Source organism: Phocoena phocoena, chromosome 15 (genome assembly GCF_963924675.1).
Source record: "Phocoena phocoena chromosome 15, mPhoPho1.1, whole genome shotgun sequence".
NCBI classification, from domain to species: domain Eukaryota; kingdom Metazoa; phylum Chordata; class Mammalia; order Artiodactyla; family Phocoenidae; genus Phocoena; species Phocoena phocoena.
This window is the reverse complement of record NC_089233.1, coordinates 7,273,533-7,285,645: the sequence shown is the minus strand read 5'-3', so window position 1 is coordinate 7,285,645 and position 12,113 is coordinate 7,273,533. Positions and strand designations below refer to the sequence as shown.

Here is a 12,113-nt window from a genome sequence, read left to right as displayed (position 1 = left end):
CATGGCTGGGCCAAGTGATTCAACCTTCCTGTGTCTTACCTTCCTCATCTCTACAGAAGTGCACGCCATGATTGGTACAATGAAACTTACTTGAGGAACCGCCTGGAAAAAAAAATGGTTTGGAAAACAGATGGTGTCTCCTTGACAAGCTTCATTCTGATAGAATCTTTTTACCCTTGAGGGATTTACAAAATCCATACTCATTGCCCACACCTGGGCAGATCCATAATTCCAATGGGTGAGGTGAACAAGAAATCTGCAGTTATGATAGATGCAGGCAGATCTTGTGGAATTTTCATCCCTAGAAATAGACAGAGGAAGAGTGGCCAAGGAGGCCTGGGTGGGCTCCACGCTGTGAGGCTGCATCACCGTCTTTGTCCTCAAAATATCTGAGAAGAACAGAAGGTACTGTTAAATGGGGCACTTCCTGGGGCAAACTCCCTTGGTGGCGAAGAGACCTTCTGAAGAACTCTTTTCTTCTGAGCCTTCTCAGCATGTATGGACAGTGTTTGAATTACATCCTGCAGAATTAAGGCTCTAATGTGTTCTGCTTTTGGAAGCATCTTGTGCAAAAAGGAGGCTCTTTTGGTCTCTAAGCAAATCTGTCACAGATGGGTAGCTCCTCAACAACTAGCCCAGTGCCTGGCATTGGTCATGTTTTCAGGGTATAAGGAGGACAAAAGATAAATCTGGATCCTGGTGTCCTAAATTCTTGGCCTTCATGAGCCTTTATGAGCCTGAATCGGGATCTGTATGAGAGGAAGGAAGTATTCCTGCAGGAAGAGGAATCCTTTAGCCCCAGCTGAAGTTTTGGCCATAAACCTCAGCGTAGAAGTATCTTGTGAACTGGCTCAGGCTACATCTAGTTTTTGTGTACGGGCTGGGCTGTAAGGCTAGGAAGAGGCAAAGTGGCCTCTCTGGCCTTTTTTCCTGTAGTTCTACAACCATATCTTAGTCCTTCAAGGCTTGCCAGTTGCACAGTGAGAATAGGAAAGGAAAGACGGAGAAGTCATTGAGGTTAAAGGAGAGCATCTCTCTCTAAAGCTGAGAGTAGCTTTGGGGAGCTACTCATTCTAGGCCTCGTTCCTCTGGGTCTTGCCCTTGTTCCCACTGGCTTTCTAAGGGGAGAGGAAGACCTTCCTTCCAGGCTTGATTGCACTCTGGGGCCTCTCTTACTACGACAGCCTCGTGGGAGACAAGAAATCCTGAATGTAAAGAGAGGAAACCATGAGGAGGAGGTGTAACAACCACATCTCCTTGGAACATCCTAGTGCATTGTGTTGGAGGCCCCAAGAATGCCCCTGGACTGACCCTTGAGAGGGATGCAGGAGCGGAAGGGCAGTGAGAAGGCCTTAGTACGTGTTGAATGACTGAGGAGGGAGTCAGTGAATGGAGACCTTTTCTAGATCTACTCTCCAAAACATTGTAATCAAAATTTGCTCCAAAGAAGTCTAACATAATATTAGGGAAAATTATAATGTGAAGCTTCTTTCAGTTCAAGGTCTAAAAATCTATCTTTATTCATGGCAGTGGGGTTATTCAGGAAAGTTGTGAAGGCTTTTTTTTTTTTTTCTTTTTTTTTTTTGCGGTACACGGGCCTCTCACTGTTGTGGCCTCTCCCGTTGCAGAGCACAGGCTCCGGACGCGCAGGCTCAGCGGCCATGGCTCACGGGCCCAGCCGCTCCGCGGCATGTGGGATCTTCCCGGACCGGGGCACGAACCCGTGTCCCCTGCATCGGCAGGCGGACTCTCAACCACTGCGCCACCAGGGGAGCCCGTGAAGGCTTTTTTAAGCTTCAGAAAACGTAGGATTCTTACCAGGCAAGAGGATCACCTTTGATTGTTTTGTACCATTTGAAAATGTTGGTGTCACCAACATAATCACATTCTTGCGGGATTAGGAGATTCTTAAAAGATACTTAGTCCCATTGCTAGGAAGTTATCTTATGCATATACGAGCATGTGTGCACTGGGATAAATGTGCAAGGATGTCCGTCTCAGCATTGTTGGTAACAACATTTTTTTAAAAAGCCACGAAACAACCAAAATGTCAATCAGTGATCCACTTTTACCCTTTCAAACAGTTTGAATGTCTTAGTATGAGCAGGTGTTCCTTGTCATTTAAAAAAATCACCTCTACCCTAACTGCTGACTCATCCCCACCAAGAGGTCATCCTGGCTGTGCTTGAACACTTCCAGTGATGGAGAACTCACTACCGCTTAACTATCAGACAATGTTTTGATCAAGAGCCTCTGGACAATAATTAGTTCCTATTAAGACATGATCTAGGTTTCCGGGGGGGGCGTGGTCTGGGTCTATCAATTCCATCTTGAGGGCTCTGGAGCTGGATAGCATGCAATTTTGACAGCTAGTTCTTGGTATTTTTTCCATTTAAAAATTATTTTTGAATATACGAATGGAAAATAATTGGGGGAAGTATGTCCTCTGGCAAAAGCCTTCAAGATACTGGAAGAAGACAATAAAGGAATGTTCAGGATAACATTTTAAGGAGGATATTAAGAATCTATGTAGGGGCTTCCCTCGTGGCACAGTGGTTAAGAATCTGTCTGCCAATGCAGGGGACACAGGTTTGAGCCCTGGTCTGGGAAGATCCCACATGCTGCGGAGCGACTAAACCCATGTGCCACAACTACTGAGCCTGCGCTCTAGAGCCCACGAGCCACAATTACTGAGCCTGTGCACCTAGAACCTGTGCTCCGCAACAAGAGAAGCCATTGCAATGAGAAGCCTGCGCACTGCAACAAAGAGCAGACCCCGCTCGCCACAACTAGAGAAAGCCTGTGTGCAGCAACGAAGACCCAACGCAACCAAAAAAAAAAAAAAAAGAATCTATGTAACCTAGGGGCAGGACAGGAATAAAGATGCAGACATAGAAAATGGACTTGAGGACACGGGGAGGGGGGAAGGGTAAGCTGGGACGAAGTGAGAGAGTGGCATGGACATATATACACTACCAAATGTAAAATAGATAGCTAGTGGGAAGCAGCCGCATAGCACGGGGAGATCAGCTTGGTGCCTTGTGACCACCTAGAGGGGTGGGATAGGGAGGGTGGGATAGGGAGGGTGGGAGGGAGACGCAAGACGGAGGGGATATGGGGATGATATATGTATAGGTATAGCTGATTCACTTTGTTATACAGCAGAAACTAACACACCATTGTAAAGCAATTGTACTCCAATAAAGATGTTAAAAACAAGAATCTGTATAACAAAAGAGCCTTGTTCTCAAGGAACCTGCTAGGTCAGTGGGGGTGGGGAGGATAACATGCACACTCAAAGAGCATACACACATGCACGCATTGTTACACACCAGGAGAAAGAAAGATGGGTACATGCCAAGCAGAGACCGATGATGTCGACTGGATCCATGGGCTATCCATGGTGGGGGAAATGGATCTGGTCTGGGTTTTGAGAAATGGGGAGTGGGGTAGGCATGGGGGAGGGTGGGGACATTTGGTGGGGAAGGAAATGGCATGAACAGAGATGGGAAGTGACAGGGGCAGTGAGCAGGTGTGTCTGGGCAGGTGGCAGGTGTTTGGGGAACCCTCTTTCCTTGTTGGGGATGATGCCCAAAGGGAGAATCACGTCCTGCACAGTATATCCCTGGGGGTCTTCTTGCAGAGCCCGGTGGCCAGCCCTGTGGATTCACCCATGACGGGACAGTGAGCCTTGAGCTTGTGGGTGTGTGTTTCATAAAGATCCCTTTCACCCGAGAGGTCTGTGAACTGACAGGGTTTGGATTTTGTACCGTGTGAAACGTGGAAAGTCAAGGCCAGGGACGATTTTGGAGTATTTTTATTTATTTATTATTTAAAAAAAACATTTTTTAGCTGCTTCTATATCAAAAGTGAAAAAGCATAGAATTCAACACACTTTCGGGAATGTTGGACCCCACATTTGGGTATCCTTGAGGGTACTGTGTGTGGCTCTCATTGTCCAGTGCATCATGAAAAAAGAACAAAAACACACAAAGAACGAAGATCTTTCACTGAGGGGCGCAGTGGGATGATTAGGGTTCTATTAGGTTACATTCATTCGACGCCTGTATGCAGTTCTTCAATAAGTTGGTCTTCATGCCTTACCCACCAGCTAGTTGGCTTTCAGAAGGATTATCTAACGGGGGTAATTGAGCCCGAGCTTCTTGCTGTCTCTCTCATTCTCTCTCTCTCTGTCTCTCTCTCTCTCTCTCACGTGTCCACAGCTCACACACAGCAGCCGGAAATGACACACTGAAGTGAGTCACCAATGCGGCTGTGAGTCACCATGTAATTGGGGAAAGTTCTGTCCTGCTAGGTCGTGTAGCCCCTTGCACTCCTGCTCCTAAGTATATAGGAAAATTTTGAAACAACAGCTCTGTCTGCCTTCGCCCACCACATCCTTTTGGTTCCTAAAGTGGGCTGAAGTTGGACAGTCCTGGCAGGGGTCCTGCTCCACGGAGTGGAAAGGCCAGGAGAGGAGCGATGGGATTCGGGCAGCCACCAGGTGGCAGTGTGGGCCCTATCACACCCGCTGCCAGGAGGGGAATGACAGGCAAGTGACCACTCCTGAGGTGCAATGACACAGACCACAAAGGAACACTATGAACAAGTTTAAATAATATGTTTTCTCCGTAGCCCTTCCTCTCTCACAAGCACACAAGGACAAGGATGTGGTAAATGCTCAAGGACACCCCTGGCATCCCACCCTGCCCACCAGGATACTGGTGCCAAGAACGAGGCATAAATCATCTCTCTCCCTCTATTTCTGCAACATAAAGTTTGTGGGAAGCAGAAAGCTGCTTCTCTGAGTAAACAAGTCACCTACACTCCAAAATAATATATGCACACTGTTTCTGGGGAGGGAGCAGCCAGGCCTGGGTGGGTCTCGTGCCTCTGAGCTGGGGGAGGACGGACCTTGACGTGAAAGAGTGTTTCTCCCATTGGCCTTCTTTGGCCTGCAGCCAGCTTTCTCAGCAGTAGCAGACAGTGCAAGAGTGACGGCAACGTGACCAGAACACAAATTATTTCTAGCAAACACACAAAAGCTCCTTCCTGTAAGCCTTGTGGTGCCATCCTACCAGGGCCTCAGTGGGATCCAGGTCCGAAGACCCGAACAGGCAGAGCGATGGGCTGAAGCAGCCGCGCAAATGGTCCTGGGAGTTCTGCAGTCTTGCTGGGAGACCTTCGGGGCATTGTGCTTCCGAAGTCTCTCCCAGGGTCTCCGCTGGGGAGTTTAACTCAAAGGTCCTCTTTCCCCCTCCTGGGAGAGCTGGAGGTCTAAGAGACAGATTCGAAAGATTTACCATTAAAAAAAAAAAAAGACAAATATCTTCTCTTTCTCCAGAAAAATGAATTAAAATAAAAATTCTTTGCTCCGGAGTTTCTTCTTCTTGGACATCTCCAGTTCTGTCCCAGATGAGGGCTGCATTTCCCATGGTCAGGGTTCCATCACTTGGCCCATGAAAAGGACAGTTCCTGAGGATGGAAGAATCATGGGAGATGAGAAGGGGGGGGGGAAGGGGAACAGCGCAGCTCACCCAGCTGGGTGTTTACGGATGAACTGAGATACAGGGAGATGAGTGAGTGCCTGGAGGCACAGCTGCTCTAGTGACTAAGCCGGGACTGGGGGACAGACTGAGCACCCCGTCTGGAGAGAGCACTGCCTCCGAGGAGGGGAAGGGAAACAGAGCTATGATTCCTTGCCTGGAGTCCTCTTGGGGGGAGTGGGGGTGTCTACACCTGCCCGGACTAGTGCCCGAGTCCAGGAGAGCAGGGGGGGTGGGGGGTCTCCCGGGCCCCCGGCTCACCTGTGGGGTTGTGCCGTACCACGAAGAGGAAGGGTCTGTCCATGATGATCTCCTCGGGGGCCATTCGGGCTGAGACTGTAAGGGCTGGAAAAGAAGGGACCACGTCTTAGAGCGGAGGGATGTGGGCACGGAAGCCTGGATTGTTCATAGGTGATCCAGTGACAGTGGCACTGGGATGGGGGCGTTTTAGGAGGCTCAGTTATTTCCTGGATGTGAACCCTAAAAGTGTTGGATGTCCTCTGAGGCCTGGTTTCCTCCAGGAATTGGGTAGAGATCTCTCAGGTAGTCACTTGCAGGCACGTTTATCTAAACCCTTTTAGGGCGTATTGGAAGCAAGTGCCTCGTGACTGACCACTGAGAGCAAAGCCAGGACCTCACAGTCAGAGGACCTCAGAGCCAGTGGGGAGGGGGCGGGGTGCCGGGGAAAGCAGGCCTGTATTCTAGTGGGATCGGGGTGATGCGCTCCACACAGGAAGCGAAGCTCTACCAGGAGACACCTGGTTGACGTGGGCAGTGGGGTCTTCCCGGTTCACCCAGGGTCTGGGTGCCAGACCGCGGCCCCTCCTGGAAGCCTGGGGCTGAGGCTTGCCAGACCTCACCTGAGCCTGACTCACCTGTGGAGGAGGACGCCACCGTGCCGCTCTCATTCACCTCAATCTTCACTTTCTGTAGCGCCTGCGACACGTACAGAAACTCTTGATCTGAAACAGAGGTGGATACCAAAACACATCAGCTTTGGTTCTCAGTGAGAAGCTCCTTAGTCCTCTTAGGGACCCCACTGTCCACCAGGGGAAGAAAGTGAAAGGAAAACCTCTTACCTGAAAGTCTTGAGAAGTCTGCCTGGTTTGGCCTAAACATGTCGGTCATTCCTAAGTTCTCCAGGGGCCTCCTGAGGTCAACTTCACTCTCCAGGGAGAACCTGCAGACAGGAGCAGGACACATTTCAAGCTCAGGCCACCTCTAACCCCACCAAGTATCTCCGTCCCCACAAACCAACAGGATGGGGACTGATGTGAAAGTAGAAGTGGGGACTTCCCTGGTGGTGCAGTGGTTAAGCATCCGCCTGCCAATGCAGGGGACATGGGTTCGAGCCCTGATCCGGGAAGATCCCACAGAGCAACTAAGCCCATGTGCCACGACTACTGAACCTGAGCTCTAGAGCCCGTGAGCCACAACTACTGAGCCCGCGTGCCTAGACCCCGTGCTCCGCAGCTTCTCTGAGAAGCCCGGGCACCGCAACGAAGAGTAGCCCCCACTGGCCGCAACTAGAGAAAGCCCGCACGCAGCAACGAAGACCCAACACAGCCAAAATAAATAAATAAATAAATAAATAGATTAAAAAAAAAAAGAAAATAGAAGTGGGAAGCTTGTTTTTTCAAATCCGATTGCAAGGTCTCCTCCTTGCTGGGAGATTCTAGTACTAATGAACATTTTCCTGCAATCTCCCCACCCCCTTGAACCTATGACTAATTACTTTCCTCAAATAAGGCAGTAGTTTGAGCACAATTATATTCAGCCTGACTGGGGAGGGAGGGGGCAGGGCAAATTCTTCTGCAAGGATATTTGAACAAAAACCCGGTCTGTAGATTGTGTTCTGAGAGCTGAGCCTGAGGAGGACTCCAGCAGCGAGGCTTTGGGGCTCTCGCTCTGCTTCCCATCAGGGCACAACTAATTACCTCTATTTTTTTTTTTTTTTTTTTTTTTTGAGAGAGAGAGAGAGTGCGTGCTAACCAACTAAATGATCCTCTTTCCCTAAGCCTGGCATTATGGCATCTGGGAATTTGGGGTAAGCATGGTGGGAAGCTTCCCCACAATTCTGGAATTATCCAGCCTCAGCCTCCGGCACCCTCTTTGCTTCTGCAGAAGGATTTTTAAAACTCTGCTTCGTTGGAAGCCAGCTAGAAGCTGTAGTTCTGGCTGTTTCATCTGCGGAAGTGATTCCTTTTGTCTCCATTGTTTAGATGCTAACTTGAAGAGATGGGGGTGGGAGTGAGGGGCATTCCTAAAAGAGTGTAGATCAACGTATTCCCCTCCACCCTAACCCTGCATCATCTATCTCTCTGGCTCTTCCTTTGGCTAGCTTTTGCTGAGTATTCAGAGGGTGGTAAATGTGGGGCATGGTCCAGAAAACTCCCCTGCAGCCCTCCAGCAGAAGAGGGATGATGAGAGGAATCTTAATCAAACCCAGGCCGGAGTGTTTCCCATCAGCCACCCACACACGTCCCTGTCCCTACCCTGCAGATGTCATGTTTGGGAAACTCCACATGGGGGTGGCACTTTCAGGGAACCAGGGGAGAGGGGAGGGGGCAGGCAGAGGGGACTAGAGCATTGGCAAGTGTGGCAAGAGCAAAGGGTGGCTTACTTGGGCAGAACCAGGAGGCGGGTCAGTCTGGTCATGTTCCCTCTCCACTGGCTGATGAGCTGGGCATCCAGAATGCTGGTGAGGGCAGAGAGAGGCACCTCTTTTTCATAGGGGGCAGCAATGAACATGCTGAGAGTGTTCCCATGGTAGGGCAATTCCAGGATGTCGTAGTAATGGCCGTCGGGGGTGGTGAACTCAGCTATGAAGACACCAAGATGGCGCATTGGCAATGGCTCCAGCTCTTGTTGGTTCTAACCCAGCACTGGCTTTTCAACTAGTCCTCCTGTCCCCTCCACTCTTTGGAAGCCAGCTCTCCATCCTAGTTTTTGAGGCTCCCCCACCCCACCACTCCCCTGTTCAATGTCTTTATTCCCATTTCCCTTCTCTTCTGCTAAATCACAGTATCTTCTGGGTTCTCTGTCTCCTGTTGGCCTTCTTCACCTTCACAGCCTTCTCTCCAGTACCCAGCTACTAATTCATTCCAATCCCCATCTCCTTAATCTCAACTTTCACATCACTCTTCCCCAGAAGGATCTGTGAACCCCAGGTTATCACACTAGAACCACATGAAGATGAGAGATGGGGTCAAACTGGTCAAATATGGGCCTGAGGGAATTTCTGGATTTCAGCTTCATCTTGCACAAGGTAAAAGCTACTTTCTGCTGCTCTGATAATCCCAGTGTCTCCTACCTGGGGAGTCTTTGTCACAGCTGGGGTGTATTCTAGGGTTTCTCCTCCCTTAGAGGGGATGCCCCCCAGGGATGAGGTGCAGTCACTGTGGGACTTGGGGAAGGGAGGGTCTTGCACTTACTGTAGTTGAACTTGCTGGTCTGAGCCATCATGGGCACAGAGACAGTGCTGCCATCGGACTTGTGGAAGAGGCGGTGGTGGGTGCTCGACTCTAGAAAAGGCATCTTCCACTGGCCGTTGAAGTAGAGGGCGTTTACCAGTACCAGGCGTGTCAGCTGGTCCACAGCCCCTTCGCCAAGTAGGTCGCTGATCATGCCTGTGGGAAATCGAGGCGATCAGGAGGCTAGATATTTTTAAACCCTTTTAGATGATCCTCTTTAGCGCCCAGTCCTCCAATGGATGTGTGTCAGAAGGGATTCCGTCAGAAGACAGACTGGGTAAGGTTTAGTGAACCTATCTAGTTGCTTTCAACCCCTTTCATCTTCCTAAGAGTCTCGGAAAGCCTTCCAGCTCACCACACTTTCGTGGTCTTGGGATCCTGTCCAGGATCAGACCTGGAAATATGTCTCCCCTTACTTTGCTCCCTAAGCTGCAGTCTTGACGGGTTGTGTGTGACCCTTGTCATGGTTATTACTGTTCTTATAACACCTCGCAATACTTTTTAGGGATGACTTTAGAGTTGGTTCACGGGGAAAGCCTAATTATGGAAAAACACGATGCTTTGATTCTTAAAGCACTTGACCTGTCTACAGAGCAGAAGATGCTGGAAGGGAGAGGTTAGGACACTTGGGATTTGAATCCCTTTTCTCTGCAGGCCCTTGGGAACTGGCCTCCTTTCCCTGCCTGCTCACCTTTTGTGTGTCTTTTCACCCAGTCGTTGACGATGAACCTGGCTCTCTCTGTCTCTGAGAAGTCCACCTGCTTGACTGTGGTGCGGAACAGCCTGAAGAAGTGGGGCATGAAACCCTGGACCAGCTTCAGATCCCGCTGCACAAAGATGGCATCAGCCGTGCTGATCTCATCCTTATTCCATGGTCCCATGAGCTCCTTGTACAGTTGATGGAGGGCAGGGGCCATGCCCTTCTCTGGGCCAAAGTGGGGAGGAAAGGACACATTAAGGTCATCTCAAACCCAGGGCTCCCAGTGGGACTAACTTCCCCTAACCCTGCCCACATGCACAGGACTCTTCTGCTCCCCCGGAGGTCTCTGGATGGAGATTTCATTCCAAACCTTAATCTTTCCTGCATCTCCCTCTTTTCTTCAAAAATCTTAGGTCCTAACCCTTATCTTTGGCTTGGAATATTTTTCTCTGTTTTTAAGTTATAAATCCTAATTTTTTCTTTTAATAATAACAAGAGATGTCAGGCACTTCACATGCATCGTTCTAGTTGACCCTTACAACAGCCCCATGTGGTAGATACTTTTATTGTCCCCATTTTGCAGATGAGGAAACTGAGGTTCGGAGGGGTTAAGGTCACACAGTATATGAGTGGTGAGGCAGGGCTGTTTTATACCAGATCCACTGGCCTGTACACCTTGTGACTGTCCAATAACCAAGTGACACAGGGTGTGGTGAGAAGAAGATGCAGTGGTCCATCCCTGTGGCATGGGAGGACAGGAGTTGGCTCAGCTAAGCTGGGGTCAGCCCTTCCTCTGCCTCTGGTCGGTTACACCCCTGTCCTGGGAAGACGACGTGAATGCCCGCCTCCCACTCTGCCCCATCTCTCACCATCAACCTTGAATTGCATCGCCTCTTGGATCTGCCGCTGCGTTTCTCCTCCTGTGGTCAGCTGTAACATGGCCATGACTGAGGCTACCCCATAGGGTGAGAAAACCATGTTGAGGTCCTTGGAGGCCTGCACCACCTGCTGAAACACTTTCACTCCAAAGTCTGCGGCGAGGTGGGCCGCAGGAGACTGGTGATGGTAGGAGGCAGACCCTTCACCAAAGATGAGGGCCACGCCCAGTGCGAGACAGGCAAAGACAGGAGACGTCGGCATCCTAGAGCCAGTGGAAAAGGATCTGATGAGGGAATTGTTCCGGAAGGATGGTGAGTAGGGAGGGGTGATGGGACCCCAGCCACGGCCAGGCTCCCCATGTTTGCCACTAGCAGATGATACGTGAACAGGAGGGCAAGACAGAAACCATGATGGGTTCAGATCCTGAGTCTTTTCCCCTCTGTCTCAGCCCCAGGGAGTCTTAAGTGCGTTTTCACCTGTGGGAATCTTGGAAACCGCTGGCTCCACCCTCCAAGAGATCTCCTTTCCCTTCCAGGAGGTTGAAAGGTGAAATTATAATAACATCTGTGATTTACACGATGCTTTTTAATTCTCTTGTGATGCTTTCACAATCATGGCTTCATTCAAGTTAGCAGGCATGAAAAACCCCTTTCCTGTGCTGGGAAGGGGGAATGTCTCAATGGAGAGGGTCCAAGAGAAGTGAGGCCCTTGCTTCTGGGTGGTGGGATTGTTGGGGGGTCCTGCCCATCTTCCCCGCTCTCCTGTGATCACTGATATGACGGGGTCATCTCAGGGCTGCAGGTCTCCGAGGAAAGAAAGAGGAACACTGGGGATCGTCTGCAGAGGGGTGCTCCCTGCCTTAGCCCGAGGTCCGGAGACGGAGAGTTTGCTTTTCTCTTACCTGAAATTCTCAAGGTGCCTTGTGACGGTCAGTTTGTCCTGCTGCTGCTGGGGCTGCGGGTGTTGACCGTGGTGGCTACTCCTCTGCTGGGGAGGGGGTGTGGCTCTTTGGACAGTGCTCTTGGTCTTTCAGCCAGATGCAGCTGTGCTCCTCTGGAGCCTGCAGCTTCCCTTTATACCAGATGTGGGCCGGAAGTAGATTAACTCATGGCCCGGCCACGCCCACTTTCTGGCTCTGGAAGTCTGTCTGAACAGCAGCCGGGCCCCCTCAGCACCTCCCTCTGTGGGACTTGCTGAGGCATCTGTGTGTGTGTGCGTGCTGCCCTGTGTGTGTACATGTGAGAGAGAGGGCTTGGAACAATTGAGCAAATCCTGGTTGCCTTGACCCCAGGGCCTCCCTTCATTCTGCTGCCCTCTGCCTCGGGATGTTACGCCAGCTCGACCCCTGGCACCCAGTGCTCACTTTCCCCAGTGCTCAGTGTAGGGAAATGATTTACACTTCCTCCTTTTCCTTTGGAGAAACAGATCGCTGCAGAGTTATCAAAGAAACTAAAGATCCTGCAGACTTTTGTCCACCAGCTCCATGCACTGGCCAAACTGGGAAGAACACCCCTC

General features: G+C 50.4%; 1 protein-coding gene across 5 annotated transcripts; it reads right to left on the bottom strand.

Annotated features, from left to right (window-relative positions):
• Nucleotides 1-3,803: 3,803 nt before the first annotated feature.
• Nucleotides 3,804-11,643, bottom strand: SERPINE1 (serpin family E member 1). 5 transcript variants are annotated; one of them, XM_065891768.1, is made up of 9 exons: nt 11,500-11,643; nt 10,589-10,860; nt 9,711-9,944; nt 8,981-9,175; nt 8,170-8,368; nt 6,626-6,726; nt 6,422-6,508; nt 5,808-5,891; nt 3,804-5,475 (listed from the first exon to the last, which is right to left on the bottom strand). In XM_065891768.1, exons 2-9 carry the CDS (start codon nt 10,857-10,859, stop codon nt 5,438-5,440), a joined length of 1,209 nt encoding a protein of 402 aa, XP_065747840.1. In that variant the 5' UTR covers nt 10,860; nt 11,500-11,643; the 3' UTR covers nt 3,804-5,437. The 5 variants fall into 5 exon arrangements, with proteins under 5 accessions (XP_065747840.1, XP_065747841.1, XP_065747844.1 ...); XM_065891769.1 differs by lacking the exon at nt 11,500-11,643 and having other exon boundaries at nt 5,340-5,475; nt 10,565-10,673; XM_065891772.1 differs by lacking the exon at nt 11,500-11,643 and having other exon boundaries at nt 5,340-5,475; nt 6,407-6,508; nt 10,589-10,673.
• Nucleotides 11,644-12,113: the final 470 nt, after the last annotated feature.

Bases quoted from the DNA above. Each gene is read 5' to 3' on its own strand.
- SERPINE1 (XM_065891768.1), bottom strand. From the start codon at position 10,859: ATGCCGACGTCTCCTGTCTTTGCCTGTCTCGCACTGGGCGTGGCCCTC. The intron at 9,945-10,588 runs GTGAGAGATGGG...ACTTTGGCCCAG, and splicing joins GATGCAATTCAAGGTTGATG to AGAAGGGCATGGCCCCTGCC. The intron at 6,509-6,625 runs GTAAGAGGTTTT...CCTCTGTTTCAG, and splicing joins AGACTTCTCAAGACTTTCAG to ATCAAGAGTTTCTGTACGTG.